The following is a 27,835-nucleotide window of genomic DNA, read 5'->3' on the forward strand; positions in this document are numbered from 1 at the left end:
AATTGGTAAAACTCTGAATTTCATATAAGAAACAGTGACATTGTGAGATCAAGTTTACCTTGAATGTATGCAGACAAAGTAACTAATAATTTTTAAAAAGGTTAAAATCTAGAAAATTGTTTTCCTTCACAATAAAGTTTTAAATAATAACTAAAAAAATAAAAAGTGAACATACTTTGTATCTCCTATTAGAGATCAGATCTGAAATGAAAGACCTTGAGTTATACAATTAAGTATTGATTTTGTTGATCTATATTTAATTCTCATAGCAATTTAGTTGTTTTTACCCAATAGTGTTTTGCAGTTATACTTCACTTGAAGCAATGCCCTTCTTGCTTTTGTGTTAATCTAAAAACTAAATTGCCCAGCGCATGAGAGACATAAATAAAGTTCATTTTATTCTTGTGTGTAACTGATTCTGAGCCCTTTAAAGTGCTGGTTAACTAAACTTAGACAGCTGGAAAATACATTTATCCTGCAGAATAGTTCATTGCTAATTCTGGTCTCTGGCATGCCTTATAAGCATAACCTGACCTGCAGGCAATCAGAGCTTCTGCATGTTACCATATAGAAGAAATGGACTTGCTGTTGCGTTCCTTTCTGCACGCTGGCTCTGGGGTCCTTCGTACCTGTGAACCAGCCCATCCTTCCCTGCTCCTTCCTATTAGATCTGCAGAGTCTTTGTGCCACTTGGAACAGCTACACTTGTGACTAGTCCTTGATCACACAGCACTGAAAATGCTTTCTACCCACATGTAACCTCTCATTTTTAAAGTTTTAAAAAAATCTAATGTGATGTATTAATGTAGAAATAACACCTATTTATAATGTATCAGTGTAACTGCAGGCTAGTTTTGTTTTGCTAATTTGCTGTGCTTGAAGTGACATGCCAGATTTTATTATATCACTAATGGGTTTTAGTTATTCCCTTTAGGATGTTGCCAACAAGGAAACATTATTCTGATTCATGACTCATGAGTTTATTTCAAAGTGATGTGACTCATCATGAATGTCTGTATTATGTCAGATAGAGTTTCTCCTCTTCTGACAACCAGTCACTGCTCTCAGGTGGTATAAAGTACGCCGCACTGGCTAGCTAAGAAACTCCAGTGGTGGGAAGCTCTCCATTTACACACAGCAGAACAACTAATGCTTGCCATACCCTAAGGCTATAACGGTATGGATTTTCTATACAAAAATATAGTTCGTGTAAGTAAAACAAGCTATACATTGATCTGCTTTAGGGTGATGGGGCAATGCTTTTACAGATGCACTGTGAAAATCACAATTCTTTTCTGCACTGAGCCTTTTTTTTTTTCTGCTTAGAGCAAAATCTGTGACTACATCTCTTTATATTTTCCCTTAAGTTAATACTTAGGAAAACATATAGTGACCACACCGAATGCAGCAGATGCCTTATTTATGCATAGAATAGGTGCAGAATAGTCAGCAGCAAAGTCAGCACCTTCAGGCTGAAATGGCTTTAAGTATTTCTTCTGAGAAGAATCCTGTCTGAGAGCAAGCATGTACTGCTGGTCCCATCTTAGCTCTTCTAGCAACACTGAGCAAAATGGCCAAGTCCTTTTTTTTTTCCTGTGGGGATAAAACCACCTGTTCCTTATGCAGAAAGTCACTCCTAATTAGGAAAGATGTGATTGGAACCCATGACTTAGAGGTTAGGTGCTCTCTATACTATTGCCAAATTATATATTATATCCCAGTTCTCGTGGATACAAAACAAATCTGATCTGTTGCCCAATGTTCCTCTCTGCAGGAAAAGCTACTGATTCACATCAGTGTGACTCTCAAATGCATTAATGTGGTAATCGCTTGAAAATGCACAACACTTACATCTTTGGGCTAACCCTTGTTCTTTGTTGTATCTGTGACTGCTGAAGTCAGTAACAAATCTACAAGAACAAAACTAAAGACACTACTTAACCACATACACAATTTATCAAACAAATGCTAATAATAGGTGCTTTGGTTTTGCCTTTTGATTCATCTAGCAGCTGTTGTGACTGCCATGAAAAATAAGAAACTTAATTAAGGATGAATTTAAATAAATACTCCTTGGTAATTTTTTCCAAATTGTACCTATAGTAACTAGACAAAAAATTCTTAAAGAACTTGAGGTAGCATTTGTTCTGACACACCAGGTTTAAAGAAATTATCCGTGACTTTGCAACTCCTGGAATGTACGTAATTTTGTTACTGTGGGAGAAAAGGATTTGTTGATTATGCAGATTCTTATATTAATATCTCTGCTTAAAGGTGGGGGTTTTTTATTTTTGCTCATGGAGTTCAGGATGAGTTTTCTTCCATGTGTCAAGGAGTAGAATATCATATTTTAATTTTCTAACTACGAATATTTTTTTCATATGTGATTTAACAGAAAATTGAACAGATTTAAGTGCAGCTGTACTAATAAAATCATGAGATAAAATCATATTGTACATATTGTACATCTGATATCTGAATACAGTTCTAGCATATTAATATTCCCTACCAAAAGTCCCATCCAGATGACCCCACATTCTTACATGATTGTAAAATTAGAAATAGGTGGCCCTAGCTCCTAGAATAATACTGTGCCTGAAACAGTGTATTCTAGCCAAACAGATTACACCTACATCAAATGAAAAAAACACATCATATGAGGGTTACCTTTGCTTACTCGCATACTGTCACAGTAATGTGTTAAAGAAAGGAAAAGATTTATTATTATTTTTTACAAAAGGACGTACCTGGGCATTAAGACATCTAAAAAAGGATGAATGTATGTCCAAAAAATATCCATAACTTATTTCTGAATTCTGTCTCTATTTTAGTAATAATTATTGCTACAACTTTAAGAATTAGTTTTTTCTTTAATTCTTGATGTATCGTAGATGTACTGTTACTACTTTGTTTATCTCTTGCCAATGGGTTTCACTGATGGGCTTCCCCTCAATTCACTTCAATTGCATTTGATTCAATGATTTTACTTAAAATCTGTAGAGAATACTTTTGTTCCCTCCAGTTTCTCTAATATAAACAGTTAGCCTTATATTAAATGGCAAACCAGGGTGTGATTAAAGTAGGATTGTATTCTCAGTTGGCCTTGTAGGGTGTAATAAATTATTGATACTATATAGAATATACCACTGAATTCACTCAGTCTGTCCAGTGCTTTAAATCCATCCTTCAGCCAAAAGATCCTGCTCTTACTTTGATACTTCACCTGGACTGCTGTGTGCAGCAAATACTCTAGGTGTCTCTGCCTCTCCTACCCAGGAGTTGAAATTGGCCCCATTTGAATCAATAAAATTTTTATCATAGGCCTTACTAAGACCACTATTGACTTCCTGCAGCCCCAAGTCTGTGCTAAGCAGCCACATTCAATTTATCTACAGAAAAGCTGTGAAGTGGGAAAAATACAAAAATACACAAAGAAAAATCATTTAGTCTGTCATATAATGAAGTATTTTAGGTTTAGTATTCTGAACAGCAAAAAGTGCTAATATGTGTGTTATTGATGCCATGTCTGAGAATTTTCTCATCTGGCCTACAGAGAAGTGAAACAACCATTTCAGCAATATTGTATAATATTTTAAATGAGGGCAAAGGGAAGAACATTTTACACTGAAATTGTGGAGAATTTCTATTGCAGGGTCCTAAATTTGTGTTTGTTCCCATTAGCAAGGGTTATAGTCCTCTAGTTCAGAAAACATTGTAATTACAGATACTGAGGACCTTAGTTTTAACTGTCATCTAAAATCAGAATCTAACACAATATCCCCTAAAACCTTTTAGACTGATGAACGAATTAATGGACCAAACAGGAAATTTTCATTTACTAGGACTTCAGCATCTCCTGTTGCTTTACTTAAGTTTGTTTGAAACATTTGATGAAAATACTAACCTAATCCAGGCATTGTTAGCTTATGAAATATGACAAGATCACAATATAAACAGTCATTGGACTAGCATTTCGATTTTTATCTAACTAGCCATAAAAACAAGCAATCAAACTATGCAACAATTTGTCTTCCTCTTGCCCAAGATTTCCAAGGATAACCAGCACAGCATGCACAATATTTCACTCGAAACTTGAATTTTTCAAAAAATTCTAATGACCCACATCATCCATACATCTGGCCATGCTATATTTTTGGTGTGCTTAAAATAACTGATTCATTTTCTATTTAAACCAAAATATTAATGTCTTGGATTGACAGTAATTTACTGATTGAATCTTTGCTATCTGATGGTAATACCAAAAAGGAGGAATGGCTTGCACTCTGACAGCGTATCTCAGAATTCTTGAATCTTACCTCTCTGAGAGGTTGTTGACTGTTGAATGTAAAATGAATGTTATCTCCTGTTTCTGTGATTAATATTATAGGGAAGAGGAGTTGGTTACACAGATTTCGAAACACCCTGTATATGAATGGCAGGTGATTTTTATTGAACTGCTCCCTATGCAGTTACCAAACTATTCCTTGATCAGATCTCTGATTGAAAATACCGGTAGCTAACAAAGGGATACAATTACTCTTGTATAATCCTACTCTGTGTTTTTAATATAATGTGCTAATACATCGTCCGGTGTTTCCGCAGAATTACAACACTTCTCCAAGTAGGCCTAGCCAATATCTGATTGATTCTGGTCTGTGGGGATTGGCCCAGTTCAGTATAATTTCCTGTCTTTTTGCTTTCTTGTCTATTAGAGAGGGTTTGGGTCCGTGGAAATCAATAGGCTTACACGTGCAAAATGTGAGGTCATTCTCCAGCAAGTTTCATTTGCATCTGTATTTTATGCAGAATGCTATTTTCTCCTCTGAAGATATCTATACACCTTTTTTTTTGCAGACTCCAAACTCTACTTACACAAATATCTGTTTAAGCAAACCCCCAAAAGTGTTCATAAAGGAGATGAAAATTACTGTGAAGCTGCTGGAGATGCTTAACACATGTGTACCCAGGATCTGCTACTTCAGGCGTTAATAGCACTTACCTCTTTTGTAAATGGGGTCCTATTTGTCTCAGCAGAATCATTAAAATTATGATTTATCCTAAAATGGACACTAATGTTCTGTTTAATTATAACAGATATTTAAGCATCTAACAATGTATTTCCTTTAATCCTGTGAACTTTGGAAAGATGATAATTAATGGTGCACAGTAGGATAACTTTATTTTTATAAGAAATATGTTTCTAATATTTCCCTCACTTATTACAGAAATTGAAGCAAACTGAAGAAACAAAAGAAGATTCCCAGAATAGATTATCTAAAATTTCCCTGGAGTCTCTCAATAAATTTAACAGCAATAATGTACTTTTATTAGAAAAAGAGAAGAACTGTCTGAACAAGGTTGACGGGCAAAAGGAAGAAAATGGAAAGAAAGAAGCAGCTTCCTTCAGTAGCTCGGGTAGGCACGACATGGACAATTTGGAATCCTTGAGCGATTCTCTATACGATAGCTTCTCCTCTTGCGCCAGCCAAGGCTCGAACGATGTATAGAGACACTTTCCGGTGGGCTGTGACTGCAGCACGTAACGGAGCTGAAGGCGAGTGAGGAGCGAGGGGGGAGAAGAGGTGGATATTGAAAATTCTCACCGCAAATCGCTGTTCTCATGGCAGGGTGTTCTGCCTTTTTACCACACAGCAATAAGAAAGGCAAGCCGGCAGTCACCATGATGCATGAGACTCAACACTGAACACAATGGACAGTTACACAGAATAAAGTCTTAATTTTGCACTTTTGTGAATATTTGTACAGTTGTAAATATCTTGGGAAAATATATTTGTAGGGATGACAGCAATAAATATTAAATTGGTGCTATGCTCCTGTAATGGCAGATTACTAACTTAAAGAAATTGATGTTAATATTAACAAGAAAAGTTAGTAGATTTTTTTAAAAAGATTTATAATTGTTCTAGTCTTAAAGCTGTATGTAGAAACACTGCATTACCATAAACCTGAGCCTGCCAAATTGTCTGTAATAAACTTTCTTGGACTCCCTTTTACAAAACATATTTTATTTTTTATTTCTAGTGCAATTCCATACAGGTGTTGTAGGGAACTAAGCATTTCAGTTACCACAGCTTCACAACAGGTGTCTTATTTCGAAAGGGTTTTGACTTTTGACAGGGCAAGAAAATGAGGAGAAGAAAAGGCCTGATACTGCTGGTGTCGACTTCATCAATCCCATGCGTAACTGTTTGAAAGATCAGGGTTAAAGTAATTCACTGCTGACACAAACCGGAGTCTTATATGAATCAGAACTGCACAACCCGGCCTTTACTTCTGACTGCAACGTAGGTTCTCTGCTTCCACCTCCTCCCTGCTCATTTCCTATCATTTCTGAATGGACTGTGTTGTGTTATCTTTTGTAGTCCCCATTTGGTCTTACTTCAGTTGTAAATGCTAAAATAATTTTTAAAAATCAAAGCTGGCTCCTGTTTGTGACACTTAAAGACAATGTTGGTGCTAACTGGTACTAGTTCAGACATACCTAGAAGCAGGGGGATTGGCGTGTGTGGAGTGTTTTTGTTTTTTCTACAAAGGTTGTTTATATGTAAGGGAAAGTCTATTTCAAAGGTTCGGTGTATTTTTTCTAGATGTGAAGTATTTATAACTGCTTTTTGTACAGCAATCTGTAAACTAGATATATTTGGGATATTTCTAGACTCTACATTTAGCACATGCCTGTTAATCTTCAAAATATTGTATGATCAGTGTTAAAATTTTGTGCAATTTGTTATATTTTAAGTAATTTCTGCCGTGAACTTGCATCGTCTTTTTTCGACTTCGAAGAAATTTTAATTGAAGCATCTTTCGTAAATAAAACTTCTCTTGCATACGTGTGCCTGAAGAGGGGTTTTTGGAAGGGGTTGTCGTTGTGACACCCCAAGTGTAGGGGTGGGCGCAGGCAGCGCGACCGCACAGGATGGGGATCGGAGCGGGACATGACGACGTGCAAACGGTATCGCTGCCAACTCAACGAGCCTGCCGTGCTGCGAAGAGTGCACGGGCGGATAGGATTCGGTAATTTAGATGAAGACGCAACACGGCGACTAAGACGCAGTTTGGGCGTAATTCAGACTCTTCACTTGCAGGGGAGGCTGTGAAGCGATCAGAGAGAAATACGTGGTTATCCGGGGGGTGGGGGGAAAGCGAGTCACCCCCCCCAGGCTGGGTTAAAACCGGGCGAAAAAGCCCTTTCCAGCACCGACGACCTGGCGGCAGAGCCCCGGCCTGCCCGTGCCCCCGCCTCTCCTCCGACGGCACTCGCCGCTCGCGCCGCCTCAGCCCGCCCGCCAACGGCTCCGCACCGCTCGCGCGGCGCCAGCCCGTTCACCCCCGCCAACGGCTGCCGCCGCCTCAGCCCGCCCCGCGCGGCACGCGGCTCGCGCCGCAGCCAGCCCCGCCGGCGGAGAGGCGTCAATGCGCCCCGGAACGGCCGCCTGTCCGCCCGCAGGCAGCGAGGGGCAGAACCCCAGCCCAGACGTGTGTCCGCGGGGGAGGCAGCGGGTTGTCGCACCGGCACGTCCGCGGCCACTCGCGCCCCTTTCCCCCCTTTCGACGCTTGAGTTCTCTTTCAGGGGACCGAGGACGGCGCCTGAGTGAGGGGCGGCGCGCGGGGCCGCGCCTTCCCTCAGTCCTCCCGGGGAAGGAAGGTGGGCTTTGCGGGGCGCTTGTGAGAGACGGGTGACGCCTCGGCAGCGGGACCCTGCGGTATTCGGGGCCCGGCCTGTAAGTCTCCCCACCTGTGGGCTTCGGGCGGGCGGGGAAACGGAGGAGGCCGGGTATCCGTGCTTCGTAGCCACTCTTCGGGGAGCGGAGGAGGAGAGATGAGCGAGCCACCTCGGCGGGTAGAGGGTCGCTGGAGCCCGCCGCAGCGCCGTGCGAGTTGGACGTCGAGTTGGCGGTAGCGGGCTGGGCTGCGGGCTGTGTGCTGGGGCAGGAGTAGGGTGTTTCCTCCCTCCCTGAACTTTCTCTTTTGCCGTCTCCGAAGCGTGCCCGGCGAGGCCAGGTGCGGGGCGGCTGGTGGGGATCCCCGCCCCGCTCCGCCGGCATCACATGGTGCTGGGAGAGGGAGGGGGGAGCCGCCCCCCAGCTCTCGCTTCTCGTACAGTTTCTTCCAGTCTCAGCGCTCAACTCCGGCGAGGCTGGAGAGCGGCGCGGAGCTGGGCAGGGCGGGAGCCGGGCGGGCTCCGCCGCCTGCTCCCGGGGCGCCTCTCGGCAGCGGAGGCGGCGGGGAAGCGGCACAAGTGCGCGGCGCCTCCGCTGCCTCTCTCCTTCTGATGCCCCTTCGCGACTGCACGCCAGCCCGGCAGCCGCGGCTCCGGGAGGATGCGGCTCTTCCTCCTCACTGCAACTTTCTGGGGATTGTGCCTGGCTCCAGGTAAGGGGTTCCGCGCCGCTCCCCCGGAGGCGCCTCCGACGAGCCCGGGCTGCCCGAAGCTGCCCGCAGCGGCCGCAGGGAGGCTTCGTCCCCTCGCAGCCCCTCGACGGAGCTGGCGCCGGGCGCTCAGCGGGAACCTCGCGGCCGCGCACACCGCGCGGAGCAGCGGAGCTCGCCTGGAGAGCTCCGCGCCGCCGGCGAGGGCGCAGCCCGGCCCGGTGTCCCCGGCGCTGGCCGCCCGCGGGGCGAGGAGCGCTTTCAACGCAGCAGCCGGCACCGGACTCCGAGGATGCTGCTTGCTGACCGCCAGTGCCGCGCACACCTTTCCTGGGCGGTGGGTTGGCGGTCAGTCCCTGCGGGCAGCAGGCTGGGTCTTGCCGCCGCAGCGCTCCCAGGGGAGGGGAGACGCGGTCTGGGGGTCCCCGCAGCGGGACGAGGCGCTGCTCCCCGACGGGGGTCCGGGAGCAACCACGCTGCAACGCGGAGCCTAGCGGAGGGCTGGGAGGAGCGGCTCCTGGCGAGCCGTGCGGAGCACCTCGTTTGCATGATAAAGGAGGGAGGTGAAGGATGCTCCGCAGCTGTAATTGTGCATGGCAAAATAGTAATTAAATCATTTGTAATTAATTAGTAGTTATGTAAACCCGTTGGCACAGATAAGAGCCGAAGCGTATCTATTAGCCGGGTTGCTCTCCCCGAAGCGCGGATAGTTTTTAGCCCGCTGCGCTGAGGGCAGCCCCGGGGCTAGGCGGACGGGCGAGGGGCTGCCGTGCGGGGCCACTTGTCCCGCCGCCTGCTGGCGGCAGCGTCCCCAGCGCCGCGCCGGGGAGGCAGGGCCGGAGCGGCGGTACAGCCGCCTGTGCGCCCCGGAGTCCCCGCGGAAAGGAGCCCGCTTCTTGCCCAGGTGCCGAGCACATAAGACATAGCCTCAGCTGAGTGGGCGACACGTTTATTTTACGTTATTTTTGTCGAAGTCGTACTTTGCTGAGCTGTTGAGTAGTTAGAACAGCAAAATGTGAGGAGAGAAAGATAAGGAAGATTTCTGGCACATGTTGATTGGTTTTTGGTGTGGGTGTTTTGGTTTGGGGTTTGTTTGCTTGTTTGTTTGTTTTTAATATTATTACTATTGTTATTCTGAGCAAAATTCTATCTGTTCCAGGTTTGGGTTTGCAGATACAGTGCTACCAGTGTGAGGAGTTCCAGCTAAATAATGACTGCTCTGCTCCAGAGTTCATTGTGAATTGTACAGTGAATGTTCAAGATATGTGTCAGAAAGAAGTAATGGAAAAAAGTTTTGGTAAGAATTTAATAATTATACTTCTGTTTATTTGCGTTGGATAGCATTTGTTGCTTTTGGCTCCACCCATTCGCAGTCTTCAGCTACAGATGAATCTGGCATTCCTACCTAAAGGGACCAAATTCAATTTCTTATACTTCTGAGTGACTTTGCAATTCAATAAAGTTAATCATTTTTCCTTTAAAACTGGTGTAAAAACTGAAGGATGCAAGCCAAATGTTAATAAAGCTGTTAATACGCAGTCTTATGGGTCTCAGATTTAGTTTCCCAGCACTGGGAAATTAATAACAACAAGTTAGTTTAATCTCATTACAGTTAATTACATGGGCTTTTTCCCCAAGAGATGGGAGAGCATTAAATTAGTATTCCCTCCTTTATTTACTCTAGCAATTCATATACTCTGAAGGTTCATCTTAAGGGAAAGAAAGTGTAGTCATCTTTGCTTTCATCCTTAAAAGAAAACATCAAGCAAAAGGGAGAGAGGGATAAAAAGAATGTTTTGGGGAGTTTGGGGGGGAGAGGAGGACACAAATGGATCTATCTGCCATACTCATTTTCTAAGTCTAAGGGGGCTTTTCCCTTAATGTAATTAATATTAAAGCTAGCATATTTGGAGATAAATGTGTTCAAGAGGAAACTAGCTGTGATTCTCTGTCTTGCCTCTATTGTCTTTTGAGCTGTGCTATAAATTGCTTTTTTTTATTCAGCATGGTGGAAGGCATTTGCGATTTAGAGAGAACTGTCTTGGTTTTTAGACCACCATGTTGCTCTGTATCCATGTATGTGAGTCAAAGACTACAGCTTTATTAGGGACTTCAGGGCTGGGCGGGGTGGTGAGGTAGTGTGTTTGCAGGTGTTGGAGTTCAGGTAGCATCCAGCTCTTCCTGCAGGCAGCTGTTAAGATACGAGGTGTTTAAAAGGGCAAGCTAGCAGTAACTCATGGTGTGCCTCGACCTAGATGTGACCTCTGTACCAAGTGGTAGGCTAAAGCAGCAGAGGGCAGGTTGGGGCCTCAGAACCCTGATTTAAGGGGAAGCCACTCTCTGGGATTGCACATCTTGCAACTGAGGGCAGTGCTGTAGAGCGTGGAGTTTGCTGGTGTAAAGGACTGTTATGCTGTTGATACAAATCAAGCTGCAGGCTGTTCTTTCCCAGCAAGTCCTTCAATAACAGCAGGATCACTCTTTACCTAGTAAATGTATGCAGCCATCTTTGCACTAGAAAACTATTCACTGGTATTTTCAAAGTGCTTATCAATCAGCTGTTTCCACGTGCACTGGTAGTTTCAGTTTAGTAGGTAATGAGTCATAGATAAATAATAACAATTGTTGTTACTGTTGAAAGTAGCTGACTTGCTTGCAATTTGTTTCATCCTGGGTAACACCATCCACAGTGACTGTATTTCTGTAAAATATTTAGAAGCTCTCCAGGGTAATGAAAAAAGCTATATGATTAAAGGAAGATTAGTCTCTTTCAAGCTATGTATTAGTATAAATTGGAGTATTTTATTTCAAGTTTACTTGGAAAGGTTGATGGGGATGGGAGATAGTTACAACTTGCAAGGAACTTTTAAAGTCTGAGTATCTCGAATGTTTGAAGGCTTTGCTATCTGCACACCACAGCTTCTATAGTACTTTCAATAGGTTTGAATGGATGCTGTGGTGATTTGAAGGGCTCTAAACATGGTATGTAAACATAGACAAAAAAGTCAGTTCTCATTTAATTTTTAAGAGTTGTTTGGTGTTTGTTTGTGGAGTGGGTTTTTTTGTAGGTTTTTTGGGGGTTTTGGTTGGGTTTTTTTTAATATCTTCCCTGGCTCCTTCATGTTTTCCTTTCAGTACAACCTCAGACTGTATCAGCCTTCCAGAAGCATATCTGTAATCTTCCCTTCAGGTGAATGTTAGAAAAGTGTTTTCAGTCAAGGAAACCCCTCACAGATTAAAGTGCATGTCTTCCAGATAAGTGGGCTTGCACATGTGATGCACACACCTGCGGATATGTTAAGAGACAGCCACTTGTGTGCTGCGTGTGCAGGATGGGGTAGTCAGTCATGCAGCTTTTCTCAGACTGGCAGGCAAGACTGCAGTCTGGCCAGTGTGACTGTGGCACGCTGAAAATATGAATTGGAACTGTTTTAATAGATTTTAGACATACACTGATGCATAACTTGTCCTTACTCCTATGAAGAAATTGGTTTGCAATATAATAAACAAGGAGCTCTTAAAAGAAACTTCTGGGTGGGTTTTTTTTTCCTATGCAATTTTATATTGTCTCTGAGCAGATCCTGGGATTTTCTGTTTAGGAGGTAACTAGCATGCTGTGCATAGCAGGTACTGCTGTTCAGTTTTATTTAATTTACTTCTATAAATGCAGTTCTTATTAATTTTAAGCTTAGAGATTGTAAATTTCAGCTAGTGAATAAATTTAGATTTTTAACCTATTTCAAATTGAGTGAAATTTACATTGCAAGCTTAGTTTCTGTGTTATCCTCAATCAATTCTAGAGAGGATTGGTTGTAAAACAGAGATGATTCAGTTCATCATCCTTTATTGTTTCTTTTTCCTAATTGATATTTAAATGTGTATAATATAAATGCCTTATTCTCCCAAGTCTTATTAAATAATTCATTCTACTTCTACCAGTATATTTCATAACTTGATTCTTTTGGTTGTTGCTTATCACTGAAATGTTTCAAATATTGATTTTAATTTATAATAGACTTGAGTTTGAATTTTTAACCCAGAATATGAAATATGTGAATTTGCATTTATTTGACAGCACAATCTCATAATTAGAGTTTTTCCTCTTGACTAGATACAGTCAAAGGAGTATAATTTAATTTTTATAGACTAACCCATTTTTGTCCTTAATAAAATATAGCTGTGTCAGTGAGCAAAATGTTACAAGTTCTCCTAAACGTTATTTAAAAGTTAAATGCAATATTTTGAGATAAAGTTCATGGTCTGAACCAGTAACCTATTGATGTAGTCACCCCTCCTCTGCAGTATGCATTAATCTGTGTGTTGGCTTTCCTGTCAAGGGGGTCGCTGACTTACATTCTGTGGTGTGCCTACAGTGTAGTCCCCAACTTGTAGCCAGTGACTTTTTTTTCTTACATATTTGTTGGTGTTCATAGAGTTGTGTGATGACAGCTGTCTGGTTCAGCTGCATTTCTGTATTAAACTTCCCATAAACAATGCAGTGGAAGACTACAGCTGTCCAGTTTTTTCACTTATGTTCCTTATGTCTGATCATAGTTACACAAACCACTCCAGTTGCTATAAAATTAGGGTTAGTGCTTTAAATGTCACTGTGTTCTCTCAGGAACATCTCAATTTCCAGAGAGCCAATCTTATTAAATACTTTTCAGCTTCAGGTGAGAAACAACAGCAGCATAAGCATGTTCCTAACCTTAGAGTTTAAAAACTGGCTGTTACTGTGACAGCCTCTGCTGTGAGTAGCTAAGAATGCAGGCGTTAGCCACTAATATTTTGAATTAGATCGGCAGGCATGTTATCTCAGCTGTTTGTAGTATCAGGTAGAAATTTGCTCTGTTGCACAACTTACATACTGCTCAATTCTCAATTCATTTTATCTGATTAAGTGATTATGTGGAATTAGTATAACTCTGCCTCCCCTGCAAACACGTGCTTTGCTATGGCAGTTAGTTTCAGTTGCACTTGGGATCTGTCAGTGCACAGAATTGGAGACTTTGTCAAGTAAATGACAAAATATTTTTCTCACTTTAAGTGGAGTTGTATTTAAAAATTTTGCTAGAACAAGTTTAGTGCAGTTTTGTTAACATTCTGTTCCAGTGGGAGATACAGAAGGACAAGACAGTACTTTGCCTGCGATGAAAAATCTTACAAACTAATTTGTTAATTTAATTGTAAAAAAAAAAAAAATCTCAGTGCTTTCTTCCTTTAGAGGGTAGAATGGTGAGAATGGGAAGTGGCACTGAAGATTATACCAAGTAATTTTTGTCCCACAGAAATTAACATAAAGGATACATTTCTAGTGCATTCTTCAGCTGTGTAAGCAGGTGTGTGAAAACCGTGTAAATGAGATGTTTGACAACGGATCAAAGTTCTTGCTTATAATCTACTTGCAGATACTTTGTGGAAATACCTGTGGCAGATTCCCCTCTCTTCTTCCCAACTTTTAACTTAGAAACGTCAGTGCTCCTTCATTTTTAGAATATATGTAGGAACAAAGAAATTCCACAGTATAATTGGCATCAGATGAAACATCTTGATGATATGTAGATGAATGTATAATGTATATATGCTTTGATACATATATCATAGCAAACATACTGACAATGAAGTTTACCTTTTACTGAAGACAAGAGATATCAGAGTGTAAAGGCTCATCTAAAACCTACTTAAGGCAAAACGAAAGTTGCAGTGTGAATAGATCAGAAAGGAATAAAGCACGAAGGATGAGACAGTCAGCCCAGAAAGGTAGCCAGTCTGAATATCTCAGAACCCTCTGTAAGTAATCCTGCCCATGTGTATGTTTAGAACATATACCTTGTGCTCTAATGTAGTTGTGAACGTACTTTTACAAACTTTTACTTTTGCAAGGAAAAAACAACTATCCAGAGTAGCAGGATTGTTTATGAATTTTCCTTTGCAAGTGAATTGGGAAACAACCTCATTATTTCTATTAATCTGCAATAAAAACTTTTCTTATTTGTTTGATTTAAAATGGTCCTTTTAATGTATTTACATAGTATATAATCCTGCAGTGTAATTAAAGCAATTGCTGTAATTGTGAGCTTAAAAGTAGTGCATGGGAACATCATGAATAAGATCACTATCTTACTGTTGAATTCTATTTATTTATCTCTTCTCGGTATTGGTTTCCCAGTCATTGGTTTTATCAGGCAGAGGAAAACAGTATCTCAGTTGTGTGATGAGTTGGCCTACAGTAAATTCTTTACCCGGGATTATTAAAGTTGGGTTTGGTTTTTTTTTTTTTTTTTTTCCTCTTACTGTGTTGCTGCCATGATGGAGCTGCTTCATTTATGGCTGTTAAGGATTACAGAAGCACACACTTTTTTCTGTTTCCATGTATAGCATCCATTAGTATTAATACTAATTGCATACCCCTATCAAGGGGAGATTATACTCTGGTGTACATTTATTTGCAAATGATTAAAACAGCAAAGAAAGTTTAATGTCCTCAGAATCACTGTAGGCATTAAAGTTTTATAGGTAATAGCTACATCCCCAGTATCCATTTAGAAACAGTAAGAAACATCCACTGAGCTGGTGGTGGATTTTTTTATTTTTATTTTCTTCTGCACTGTCTCTTTTGGTCACAGCATATCAACATAACTCAAAAGAACTTTTGATTATTTTTTTAATCAAGGTAAAGCATAATATAATAAATCTTTACTGACAATTTAAAAAAAAAATCATAACAACTTGATGTGTGGCAGTTGTTACCTATAACATCATAGCTCATGCTACCCGGTGCCCAATGAAATGAAGACATAGTAACCAATACTGGAAACATGTAGCTCATTTTTGATGCTGAATAAAAGATTTACAATATATGTTGTTAATTTGTACCGTATGCTGAAAACTTGTAGCTGTAGATATATTCCTATTCAGAAACACTTCTTCAGTGCCAAAGCTGTTTCCTTACTAGTAAATGCCTTCCAATCTTTGGGTTACTCAGAAAACTTCCAGCCCTGTATGGGATGAACTGAATTAAGTGCGTCAGCTAAGGAGAAATTACAGGCAGTATGTAGTAGGTCACTGTTCTGGCTGCCTTTAAATATAGAAAAGCAACAGCAGAGTTAACAATTCAAGCAGTTTATGACTTGAAAGTCATGACAAAGATCCAAGTGCAGAAGTGATGAAGAGCTGCGTTATTTTAAGGAAGTTGTGGTATCTGGTCCAGTGAATTTCATTTTTCACGGGACATGGACAATAGCTTTTTATGTTATTTTATTTCTCAGACTTGTATGAAAGGTATACAAATTAATTTTGTGAGGATACAGTGCCCACAGCCTGGTGTCTTTTAAACCTCCTTTAAGAGTTTCCTATTGCATTTCACACACAAATAGGTCTGTGCTTCCAAATATGTCTTGTTGCCTGACCCTATCACTTGTCTTAGCTCCCAGTGACCTTATCAAAACATTAGCAAGCACGTTTTAATTCATCCAATCTCTTTTCATTTCCATTTTTCCTTCATAGTCTGGATATTTTTTTTTTTAAATCTTGATATAACCTATCTTGCCAAATTACCAACAAGTCTTTGAATATGGAAAAAGTAATATAAAAAACAGGCAAATCCTACTCTGAAGTTGAACAGGCTGTAAAACTGTAAGCATGAAAATAGCTAAAGATATAAAAGCTGAATGGATTTCAAAGGTACTGGCATGCAAGTGTAAACATGTGAGCCATTCCATTGAAACTGGTAAGGACATTAATTAGTAGGATGCAACAAGACTATTCACCTGTAAAATTATTTATGGGACTTATTACAAGGGTATAGCATTTTAACATTTGCAAAGGCATAAGGACTGTGGCTTCCCAGTTCATTTCAGCAGATAAGGATTGTCAAGAAAAATGCACATACAGGATTCTGAAAATTACCTCTCTTACTAGAAGATCAAGTATATTTACATCATGATATCCAAGGCCGTTTAGATCTTGATACCTTTGTATCAGGAAAGCATAGATGATGGAAGGCTGTGAGCCAGCTTTGAAAGACTGTATGTGCTTGACTGTAAGTCCACATTAGTGAGCAGAGGAATAAACAAGGACAGTAGAAAACAGAAGAATTAGATATGCAGGTGAAAGTTGAGCTTTGACTTCTGGTTTGTAGCCTCCTGTGGCTTTAAAAAAAGTATTTGATAATACCTCTATTAGCAGCTGTACTTAACTTTCTCAGCTTATGCATTTTTAAGCAGTTTTAATGCCTTGCTTCTGCTTTGTGTTGCTGCAAGCAGTAACAAAGACTACTTTGTGCTGGGTTTTGTTATTAACAATACAGTTTTGAGTCATATTTCCAGTACCAGAATTAGAAGGCATGACTTACAAAGAGATACCATGGTAATCCAAACCCTTGTCCTCTGTCGGTCAACAATTGTCCAGTTTTCTTCTGAGATGAGTTAATTTCTGCAAGATGTTGTGTCATCTAGGGTCAGGAGAGTGAGGAGGCCGGTATTTCATGGTCAAAGGCCTCCTATTAGTTTCTGCAAAAAATTGCAACTTTTAAAAATTGCCAAATGTATGGAGGAGTTGTGATGATACTGAGTAAGTTTTCATGGAAAATTACGAGGAAGATATGCTAATTCAACCAAGTAGGGGTGGGGGGGAAGGGGGTATTTGGGGTTTTGTTTTGGTTGTGGTGCACTTTTTCTTTTTTTTTTTTTTTTTTTTTTTTTTTTTTTTTACGGAATTCTATACTCTAAAAGAGCCTAATGGCATGAATATGCTTTTATCTTGTCTACTTAATGCATCAAAGGGAGGGCTCGGGATCAAATAGCTGCAGTCCTAAAACACAGGATTAAAAATCAGGAAGTGTGTGACGTAGCTTTGCAATAGGATTCAAGTCACTTAATTTCAGTGCCTCAGTTTTTTAATCTGGAGAACACTGATTGTAGATGCTTACAATATTTAATTAGCTGTTTATAAGGCAATTAGTAAATTTCACGATAAAACTTCTGGCAAGGTGCAAATTATTTAAACCACTCATGAGCTCCAGAGAGAAAGTTGAGAAGACAAGAATAGGGAGAGTTAGTGTAAAGTGAAACACAGAGGACGTGTTTGGATATGGTTATACTTTACAGCTGGTTTGGGTTTTTTAGCAGTGCATTTACAATCATAGATGAAAGGATTTGTGTTGAGAAAGCTTATTTCATATTTTCAACCAATAAAAACATGATCTGACTAAACCCACGATTGTTTGGGCAAGCATAATGTCAGAAGAATGATTGCTTTTCAACATTCAGCCACCTTCTGAGATATTTAGGACCTTATTAGATAAAATATTTATAATCACTTTCTCTAGAAAACAGCAAATCACAATAGGATCTTTTGCAGTCTGTCACTGTATGATGTATGTGAACAGGTACTAGCTAAGGAATAGACAATTATCATAGTAAAACCACTAAGCCATAAAAAGATGGGCATAAAACCTAATATGGAGGGCCAAGGGGAATCTCCATCCTTTATTCGATGCAGAGGGGAACATGGCCACCTAGGATGAAGAAAAGGCTGAGGTACTTAATGCTGCCTTTGCCTCAGACTTTAATAGCCAGACCAGCTGCCCTCAGGGCATTCAGCCCCCTGAGCTGGAAGACAGGGATGGAGGGCAGAATAAACCCCCCATGATCCAGGAGGAAGCAGTTCATGACCTACTATGCCACCTGGACACTCACAAGTCTATGGGGCCGGATGGGATCCACCTGAGAGTGCTGAGGGAGCTGGCAGAGGAGCTTGCCAAGCCACTCTCCATCATTTATCAACAGTCATGGTTAACAGGGGAGGCCCCAGATGACTGGAGGCTTGCCAACGTGATGCCCATCTACAAGAAGGGCCCAAAAGAGGATCCGGCAAACTACAGGCCTATCAACCTGACCTCGGTGCCGGGGAAGGTCATGGAGCAGATGATTTTGGGTGCACTCACCAAGTGTGTGCAAGACAACCAGGGGATCAGGACCAGACACCATGGGTTCATGAAAGGCAGGTCCTGCCTGACCAACCTGATCTCCTTCTATGATCTGGTGACCTGTCTAATGGATGAAGGAAAGGCTGTGGATGTTGTCTACCTGGACTTCAGTAAAGCCTTCGACACGGTTTCCCACAGCATTCTCCTAGAGAAGCTGGTGACTCATGGCTTAGACAGGTGCACTCTTCGCTGGGTAAAAAACTGGCTAGAAGGCCAAGCCCAGAGAGTAATGGTGAGTTAAACCAAGTTGGCGGCTGGTCACAAGCGGTGTTCCACAGTGCTCAGTCCTGGGGCCGGTCTTGTTTAGTATCTTTATCAATGATCTGGATGAGGGGATCGAGTGCCCCCTCAGTAAGTTTGTGGATGATGCTAAGTTGGGAGGCAGCGTCAATCTGCTTAAGGGTAGGAGGGCTCTACAGAGGGTTCTGGACAGGCTGGATCGATGGGCTGAGGCCAACTGTATAAGGTTTAACAAGGCTCAGTGCTGGGTCCTGCACTTCGGTCACAACAACCCCAGGCAACGCTACAGGCTTGGGGAAGAGTGGCTGGAAAGCTGCCTGGAGGAAAAGGACCTGGGGGTGCTGGTTGACAGCTGGCCGAATATGAGTCAGCAGTGTGCCCAGGCGGCCAAGAAGGCCAACAGCATTCTGGCTTGCATCAGACATAGTGTGGTCAGCAGCAGTAGGGAAGTGATTGTTCCCCTGTACTCAGCTCTGGTGAGGCCACACCTTGAGTACTGTGTTCAGTTTTGGGCTCCCCACTACAAGAAGAACATTGAGGTGCTGGAGCATGTCCAGAGAAGGGCAACAAAGCTGGTGAAGGGTCTTGAGCACAAGTCTTATGAGGAGCAGCTGAGGGAACTGGGGTTGTTTAGTCTGGAGAAGAGGAGGCTGAGGGGAGACCTTACCGCTCTCTACAACTACCTGAAAGTAGGTTGTGGTGAGGAGGGTGTTGGTCTCTTCTCCCAAGCAGCAAGTGATAGGACAAGAGGAAATGGCCTCAAATTGCTCCAGGGGAGGTTTAGGTTGGATATTAGGAAAAATTTCTTCACTGAATGGGTGGTCAAACATTGGAATAGGCTCCCCAGAGAGGCGGTGGAGTCACCATCCCTGGAGGTGTTCAAAAAGCGTGTAGACATGGCATTTTGGGACATGGTCTAGTAGACATGGTGGTGTTGGGTTGATGGTTGGACTTGATGATCCTAGAGGTCTTTTCCAACCTTAGAGATTCTATAATTCTAAAAAAGATAATTTAGAAACCTATTTGTGTGTAGTCTGAACCCAATTTTGAACGTTACTGATATAGTAAAATGCAGAAATAGTCATATGTATATTTTATGTTCCTCAGAAAAGGAAATTAAATGTTTACATGTTGTTCTTGCACTAGTAGAAATTCTCATTTTAGATTTCAGCAGACGTCACAAAAAAAGCTTTTATAACTCCTACTAAGCACTGAATGTCAAGTACCTCAAGTGGAGGGTAAGCAAGTGACAGTTTAGGGCAAGAAATAAAGGATGAAATATATAATCAAAATCACAAAGCAAGCATGGATAGGCAGACAAGACATCATGTCTAAGCACAGCACGAAGGAAAACTTGCAGATTCACTAAGACCAGAAAATTGAAAGTTCCAATTCTCGTATTTCACTGAAACTATTCAGGGTATTAAAACAAAGGGGGAGTATCCATTCATAAACACAGTCCTCGGGCTTGTCTTTATGAACAACAACATTAAGAGAACACCCAAAACAAGTCACATACAAATCATGAAAGCACGCTAACGCAAGAGCTAGGGCAACTTTTAGGGACTTCTCATGGGTTGTGTGTGCCACAATATGAATTGTCCACTGTTAGGCAGTTTTTTGCCTTTTCCTTGGTAGAGATGGGCAAGATTAAGCACCGAATCTAAAAGAGTTGAGAAATTCTGTCAAAGTTGTAACAGCATGCCTCAAAACTTGTCTTGATCTACCTGATACCTTCCTGAGTTACTCATCTTAAGATACAAAACTTTTCCACATGTGTGAACTATGGCACTCTGTATGCCTCCAACTCCTGGTCTAGTCTTGAAAAGGCGGTTTTGTGACTGCTCAAAGAGGCTTTGCTCCTGGGCCCTAGTTGTGCATAGGCTGTTCTCTAATGCTCTTAAAGTTTTGACGCAGCAGGTATACTCAGAATATGTACTACCCAAGATTTTGCTAAAGCAGTATTTGTGGAATGAGTTGCAGAAGACAAATCTGACTATGCGTGCTTACAAAATTGGACAAGTACAAAACACTGTAGCAAGAGCTTTCTTTAAAAATGAGGATTGTCTGTCATAGTCCATGAGGTAGAGCATTTGGTTTGGAAAAGTTAGCGTTGGGTAAAGGGACATCCTCTACTTGATGGAGTCCAACTTACAGCTAAAAGTTTTGTGGCCGTGAGGCCATAGACTGCTCTGGGGTGAAAGAGAGGGCTGCGATTTCCTGCTGAGGTGTGCCATTGCAGAAAGCAGTTTCAGAGCAGTTGGGTCATAGAATGGGAAGGTGACTGGTTTTTTTAGAAATTAGGTCACTGATCTCAGAGGCAGTATCCTAGTTGCCTATTTTGGCTTCAGAGACTGTATTTTGCTGAAGGACAGTCTTGAGGGTACAAGTGCAAACTAAAGTCACACACTGCTTGGATTATGGTTGGTTCTTAAGTTGGAGAGTCATGCTTACATTTGCTTTTTTTGTCTGTATGTGCTATAACAGAAGAGTCGGAGGTGCCTAATAAGATCCTTTTCAAGCAGTAAGAGAAAAAGCTTGGATCTTCTGGTGCCTTCTGTGTACACACAGTGTAAGAAGTAGGTGTGATGTCACCTTTTTTGGTTGTCCTAGTAACAAGTTAAGCTGTTATTCAAGAGAACATGTACTGGGCTCTGCAGACAGGGTAGGTGGAAGAACTCTTACTTTTGGATTTGAATAAATTGTAGCATGAATTGTTTGTTGCTATCAAGACTGAATGCATCTGCATGTGGCCAAAACAGTGCTACGGTGCGGGTGCACAGGACCAGACTGCAGCTAAGCAGGGGATGTTGAACTTGGCAGTTGGGCAGGGCATGTGTATAGAATGGATCTAGGTGAGAAAATCAATATTAGAAGCAGGAACTACAGAAAAGCCTTGAGATTTACACCATTACTTCATTGCATGGAATAAGGCAGAAATCCTGCCGAAATAGTAGTTTGGGCCTTGACACTATCTAAATGTATGACCACATGTGGGGCAGAGACCGGTGTAGTGATGGGCAAGCTGCTTAGCCTAGGAGTAAATTTTCAATGCCTGATTTAAGCCCAAAGGTGTTGGGTTTTTGTGTGGTTTTTAGAAGTTGTAGTAGGTGTATTCCACACCCTGTCCTTTCAAATGCTGCTGTATTATCACACAGATACTCTAGCCCTGTGTACACCCCTCTCTTCTTAAAAGTACTTGTACTTGAACTACATCCTCAGCCAACCCCAAAAACCTTGAAGCCAAAATGAAAGAAAATCAATTGGTCAGTTGTAGGTGCTTCATAGCAAATCATCATTATAGTACCTACACACATGCATAACTCACACTGCTGTTGGGGAGCTGCTGAATCCATGTAAAAGGATGAGTTGTTCGGTACTCATCAATCAAGAGATTGGACAGTAAATACACTAATTGTATGTTAGTAAATACACTACTTGAGCGCTAGTGTAAACTGTTGAGGGTAGGTAACTGGGAATGACCCCATCCCAGTAAAAGTGGAGTGTAAAACATGTAGTGTCCTTGCCTAGCCAGCAACTCAGAACAATCTGAGGTACAAGAAAAGCTCCCAGAAAGGTTTGCAATTATATTTCTAGGTGATGTGTTAATGAATGTATCAAGCTGATTGCTCAAGCAAGAATATCTGGTAATTAGCAGTTATGTCGGTGGTATGAGTCTGAGGAAGCAGATAACCACTTTGAAGAACTGTCTGCAGTTCAGCCTGCTGGTGGTGAATGACTCATGAAGATCTCAGAAATAGTTTCAGAACTGGCTCAACAGTACAATGAGCCACTGCAAGAGAGGACTCTGAGGTAAAACCTCTAGCGATAATCCAGAAAAGATGCTGCTGTGCTGGCTGGGCTCAGTGGGTGAACTGCAGTAACTGGGGTACATTGACCTGTTTGCTGGAGCAAGGAGAGTAGTGTCCCTGGCATCAAACCATGGAAGTTGGTTGTATTATTTCCTACCACAGTTAAACTGGAATCACAATATGATAGGAAGAAGGGTTAAGAGTATTTTCCCTTTCTTTTAACTCATACTATTTAAAGTGTCATTGCTTTTTCACATTCATGGTAAAAAAAAAAAAGTGAAGTCATGGCTGAAGTGTTTTAAAAATGTCACTTCTGTAGTGCTAACATTCTCTCTTTTCCATCGATCTTCCATGCCTGTTTTCATTGTACCTTGCTATAAGGATACTGCAGAAGTAGAGAAAAAGCACAGCCTTTCTATGTCGATCAAGTTTATTTCATACCTGATGCTATGTAAAAAGCACAGTTAGTGTATGATAGCAGTTGATTTGTGAGCTCAAAAGAATCTATCAGTACTTAAAAAAAAAAAAACCTTGGGTGTGAAGGGCATGTCTTTAGACAACTAGGTATTGAAAACCTGATAAATTGCTGACTTTTAATTCTGTAAGGAATTTTGTTACAATTCAGATTACTAGAGCTGGGAATGGGAATAAACAATCATTTGGGAGTGGAATTTCCTATTGTAAGATATTTTACAGAAAAGCCACAGGAGAAGCATTACAATGGGATTTTACTACTAGTTAGATTATTCTTTCTATTTAGGCGTGAACATGGTCCGCCTGTGTGTGAAACTTTGAGTTCTAAAATTTTGGTCTGTGCAGGAATACTGTGTTTTGACTTCAAAAGGAGCTCAGGATTATTCTGTGGAATTTATCCTGGAGAACAGAGCTGTTGTAAACACATGGAGTTAAGGTGCAGGACTTCGATGATTTTTTTTTAATTTTTTTTTTTTTTCCAGGAGAGGTCTCCTAGAGTTGCCTGGTGAAAACCATGCCTCAGAGGGCATTATCTAATTGTTCACGGCACTGAACAATTCTAGTCTCCTAGTCTACAGGGAAAAGTGCAAAGTATATGATATTTCAGGGACCTAAGCTAATAAATCACTTACTAGTTCCAATTGTAAACAGGGCTTTGCAGGAATCCTGTGAAAAGGAAATGGCAGAGAGTAATCTATGAAACAATGGGAATGGAAAATCTGCCAATGTCAAAAGCTTTTTAGAGGCTTGGACTTCAAGGGGAAAGTCAAGATTCACTGCTGTTTATATGGAAGACTGAGGAACAGCTGAGTTTGGTGGGTGGCTGTAGTTGTGGGGAAGGAATATGTGATGAGGAGATGCAGGTTAGAGATGGGAGAACAATCACTGTGCCTAGTTCCATTGAATACAGGATTCCTTTCTCAAGAGGGAGGGGGAAGGAAAAAAGTTAATTGTAGCAGTGGAAAGGGTCACATCTGCCTCAGCTCTTAGAAGACTGCAGGAAGCAACACAGACAAAGCACCAGGTCTTTGTGGGAAACATCACCTGAGATTTTAGTATTGTAAGACGATCAGTGGCAGCACAGTTGAGGCTCCTTGACAGCAGTGGTTTGTCAACAGAGACAGAGCTCCCTTCTTTTTGCAAACTGTAGTAATAAAGCTTGTGCCTTTTGATCTTATGCCTTTACTGCTACAGCTAGAACAGCCTGTAGCTCCTCTTCCTTCTTGAGAAAAGGCTCTACCTGCTGTGTTGATTGATTTAAGCTCAGTGGAGAAAGAGGAAGATTTAACACTGACTTGAGGGCTTCTCTTCATAAGTTTAAGTAGATAGCCGTAAAACACGTTTCAGAGTTTAGATTTGCAGAGGGAGAACACAAAACAGGGAAACCCTTGCATTGTTGGGATGGCAGCAATGTTGTGACAGTATAAAAGAATTGCTTTAATTAAAAGTCTCTGAAGACAGGAAATCCTTCTTTCCAAGCATAACCCAAACAATCAGTGTTTTGTTGCTATACACAGCACTTAGTAACGCAGTGGCAGTCGCTACTGCAGAGGTATCTACTGGACTGTGTAGGTGCTGTAGTGCTTATTTCCAAAGTCCCCAGGGAATGAACAAGGATCTGCAGGTACTGTAAGTTCAGTACCTATGGGTCGATATATTCCTGCTTTGCTTGCTCCAAAAGTAGTCTCGATCGCTGTGTATTTAAAAACATTCTGGGACTGTGCTGCAGGATGCAGAGGCACTGCTCTCCAAGGGAATCCTGTTGCATGCCCTTCAGAAGAAAAAAAAAAAAAAACAACAAACCCACCCTGTTGAGAATCCCATATTCAAAAGGAATACTGATTTTTATTATCCTTAGAAATATTTACCTCTTTTTGTAACTGCAAGGCAATAAAAGCAAACCTCCGTTATGAGTATTTCCAACACACAATTTCTACTGTATCACTTGCAGGAAAATTTTAGAGTAATGAGAGGTGGAACTGCCACAACCATTTTGCACTGTGACAGGGGAAAACGCAACTACGTATTTTAAAGCCTTTATAAACCATTTTTAATAAAACAGCTATGTGCATCAGAATGTATTTTTTCAGATAGAAACAATTTGAGAAATTCTAAATTTAATTAGATTATTAATTGAAATTAGATTAATTTAAATTACATTTTAAAAGGGAAGACTTTCAACTCAGAAAAGCCATTTCTGTGCAAATGGAAATTTTTGTTGTTGAGGGTATTAAGCTTCAAAGACAGCAAGAACTGAGATTACCTGGAAAAGTACTTCTAGTTTTTCTTAAAAAAAAAAAAAAAAAAAGGAATGAAAGTTTTGCTGATAGTCATTCTCTTTTTACTCTTAGTTACTTGTTTCTGTGTGGCAAAGGAACAAAAAAAGGAAAAATGCTCAAAAGACAAATTAACAGTGTAGAAAACTGTAATTACTTAGACACCTTAACTCAGACATGTTCAGCAACAGAAAAAAAAGTCATTTTCAAACTAACTGCACTTCAGTTATAGCCATTCAAACAGCTTATTCCAAAAGATGAAGAATTCTGGTTATAAAATGCATCATTTGATATACATTATGTAAATCAAGTTTGCAATATTTTTGGTTCCAACCAGAATAAAATAAAAGAAAAATCCAAACCAGAGTGATTGTGCTTCTGCAGTGCAGAGCTGTTAGCTGTGTCACAGCTGAGGTGTCTGGCTTAATCACCAGCAGTGCTTTGCTTTGGAAATGTAAACTGGTTTTGCAACAGTTTTCAAGCATGAATCGCGTTGTAAAGCAAACATCAAACTAAGTAACCTTTGCTCTGTGTCACAGGAATTATGTATCGCAAATCCTGCGCCTCGTCAGCAGCGTGTCTGATAGCCTCTGCTGGGTACCAGTCCTTTTGTTCTCCAGGGAAGGTGAACTCTGTTTGTATTAGCTGCTGCAACACTCCACTCTGCAATGGACCCCGGCCGAAGAAGAGGGGGAATTCTGGTGTGGTGCCGAGGGCACACGTGACAACCACCGTTCTGGCCCTTAAATTGGCTCTCTTGGTTTTGTATTGCTAAACTTCAAGCAATTTTTTTGCCCTGACACCGTTTGTTCTGTCTCCTCCTCTCTTTAAAGACACTGCAATTATTTTCTGTTTGTTTCCAAATCCCTGTCAACAGCGAGGGAAGTTCAGTGGTTGGGGGGAGAGAGGGGCTGATATTTTTGGCAGCTAATGAATTCAGTTAGCAGATTGAATTTCCAGTGTGCACTTAAAAATCCCAGCAGCAGCATATAGAACTGCTCTTTTTGCATAATTGGAAACAAATCCATCTGTGTTATTCCTTTTAAGATGTAGTCAATTCCTTAGTCATTTTTATTTCCATGTTTGAAGTTCATTGCTAATCGTTAACTTTGCCTTATGAAGTCATACTTGATGTTCACAAAGGCCGTTTTGTGTGTCTGGACTGAGCTCTGAGCTAGTCTCTAGTGGCACTACTTCCAAGCTGTGCTCCGGTGGTTCAAGACCTGGTTTCTGTGGACTGCAGTCAGGCTTGGTATCATTCTGAAAAGTACTGAAGAAAACTTTGTTATTGCCTCTTGTAGAAGAATTGCGCCTAGATGAAGTGAAGAGTAGTGAGCGTAGAGACCGGCTGCTTCTTGCTCCGGAGCTCAGGTTGGCCCTAAGAAACTTCTCTTTGTTGGCATGCTGTATTGTCAGGCGGCAGCGGAGGACCTGCAGAAACACACTGCGGAACTGCTGAGAAGAGATGTTGTACAGCAGGGGGTTCACCACCGAACTGAGGTAGAAGAAGACATCAGCAATGGGAAGAAGAGTGATGTACGCTCTGAAGTAGGGGACAGTCCAGTCCTGCTTTGGTTTAGCAGCAGCCATGATCCTTCTAACCTGGTTTGGCATCCAGCATATTGCCAGAGTTGCAACAATCAGCCCTGTGAACAGAAAGAGAAAGAAAGATACATGGGGGGAAAAAACATAAAATACTTAGTATCAGTGCTGCACTTGTTAGAAAATAGTACCAATTTTTCAATGTTTTGCTTGACAGCTTTTTCTGCCAGTAGCATTTTTTTGTTTGTTGTTTTTAATAACTGTTACAAGGTCATTGTAGCACATGCTCTGACAAAAGACTGCATAGTGTTTGGATAGTGTTTCTTTGTACCTATTGTCATTTCTTAGTTTTCAAAGTGTTCTTTCATTGATATCCGTATCTTTGGAAAGAATGCATTTTTATTTGGTTTATGTTCTTACATTTCTTATGTCTTTCCCTTTACTTTGAAAAATAAACAAAATAAATAGAACCTATAGCCATATTAGATCAGGCAATACCCAGAAGAGATCAGATACTTGTTTGTACTTTACAAAAAAAAGTATGCATAATAATATATTTCGTGTTATTTTTGGTAAATTTCCTCTTACAGAAGATATTTTTAAGTAAAAATATGTATGGATCTTTTTATGGTAATTAAGATATGTTGGGCTTTCTTAAAAATCAAATTCCAGTGGAATTAAATTATGAATGTAAACAAGAAAAACCCAAGCCTAGTCATGAAAGTGTAAGCAGTTTCAGATTATAAATTATGCTTAGAAATGTGGTATCTGACCATTTTGTATTTATATGTAAATATAAATACATGTTGCTGCATTACTAATGGCATTAAAAAGGGGGTGACTTAAGTGTTGAATGTCTGAAAATTCTGCCTCTCTGGACTGGCGTTCACTAGGGTTGCAGCGGTGATGCCGGCTCCAGAACAGCAGCCCTGAAGAAACGCATGGGTGACCTTGAGCAGGTTCTGGTCCCGGGCAGGAGGTGGAGCAGGGGAAGGGCACACAAATCCTCGTTGGCATCCACTGCTTCTTGTGCGCGTCAGCACTGGAAATCCTGACCTCTTGCATGAAATACCAGGTACACAAAATAATTCCTCCCGGTGCTCCCCTCACC

The 27,835-nt window shown here is 41.2% G+C and overlaps 3 protein-coding genes across 4 annotated transcripts in view; 2 read left to right on the plus strand and 1 right to left on the minus strand.

Annotated features, from left to right (window-relative positions):
* The window catches only part of NCKAP5 (NCK associated protein 5), a 516,605-nt gene extending 509,930 nt beyond the window's left edge, over window positions 1-6,675 (plus strand). For both annotated transcript variants that reach the window (XM_054830045.1, XM_054830046.1), the window contains one exon: window positions 5,226-6,675. In XM_054830045.1, coding sequence (XP_054686020.1) covers window positions 5,226-5,507 — 282 coding nt within the window. In that variant the 3' untranslated portion in view covers window positions 5,508-6,675. The remainder of the gene's footprint in view (window positions 1-5,225) is intronic.
* Window positions 6,676-8,257: 1,582 nt separating this feature from the next.
* Window positions 8,258-27,573, plus strand: LYPD1 (LY6/PLAUR domain containing 1). The gene is made up of 3 exons (XM_054830048.1): window positions 8,258-8,395; window positions 9,552-9,689; window positions 25,722-27,573. Exons 1-3 carry the CDS (start codon window positions 8,344-8,346, stop codon window positions 25,955-25,957), a joined length of 426 nt encoding a protein of 141 aa, XP_054686023.1. The 5' UTR covers window positions 8,258-8,343; the 3' UTR covers window positions 25,958-27,573.
* GPR39 (G protein-coupled receptor 39) overlaps window positions 26,305-27,835 on the minus strand; it is an 81,711-nt gene continuing 80,180 nt past the window's right edge. Inside the window, exon 2 of the mRNA XM_054830047.1 lies at window positions 26,305-26,828. Within this exon, the coding sequence (XP_054686022.1) occupies window positions 26,305-26,828 (524 nt within the window). The remainder of the gene's footprint in view (window positions 26,829-27,835) is intronic.

This window comes from Grus americana, chromosome 6 (assembly GCF_028858705.1).
Source record: "Grus americana isolate bGruAme1 chromosome 6, bGruAme1.mat, whole genome shotgun sequence".
NCBI classification, from domain to species: domain Eukaryota; kingdom Metazoa; phylum Chordata; class Aves; order Gruiformes; family Gruidae; genus Grus; species Grus americana.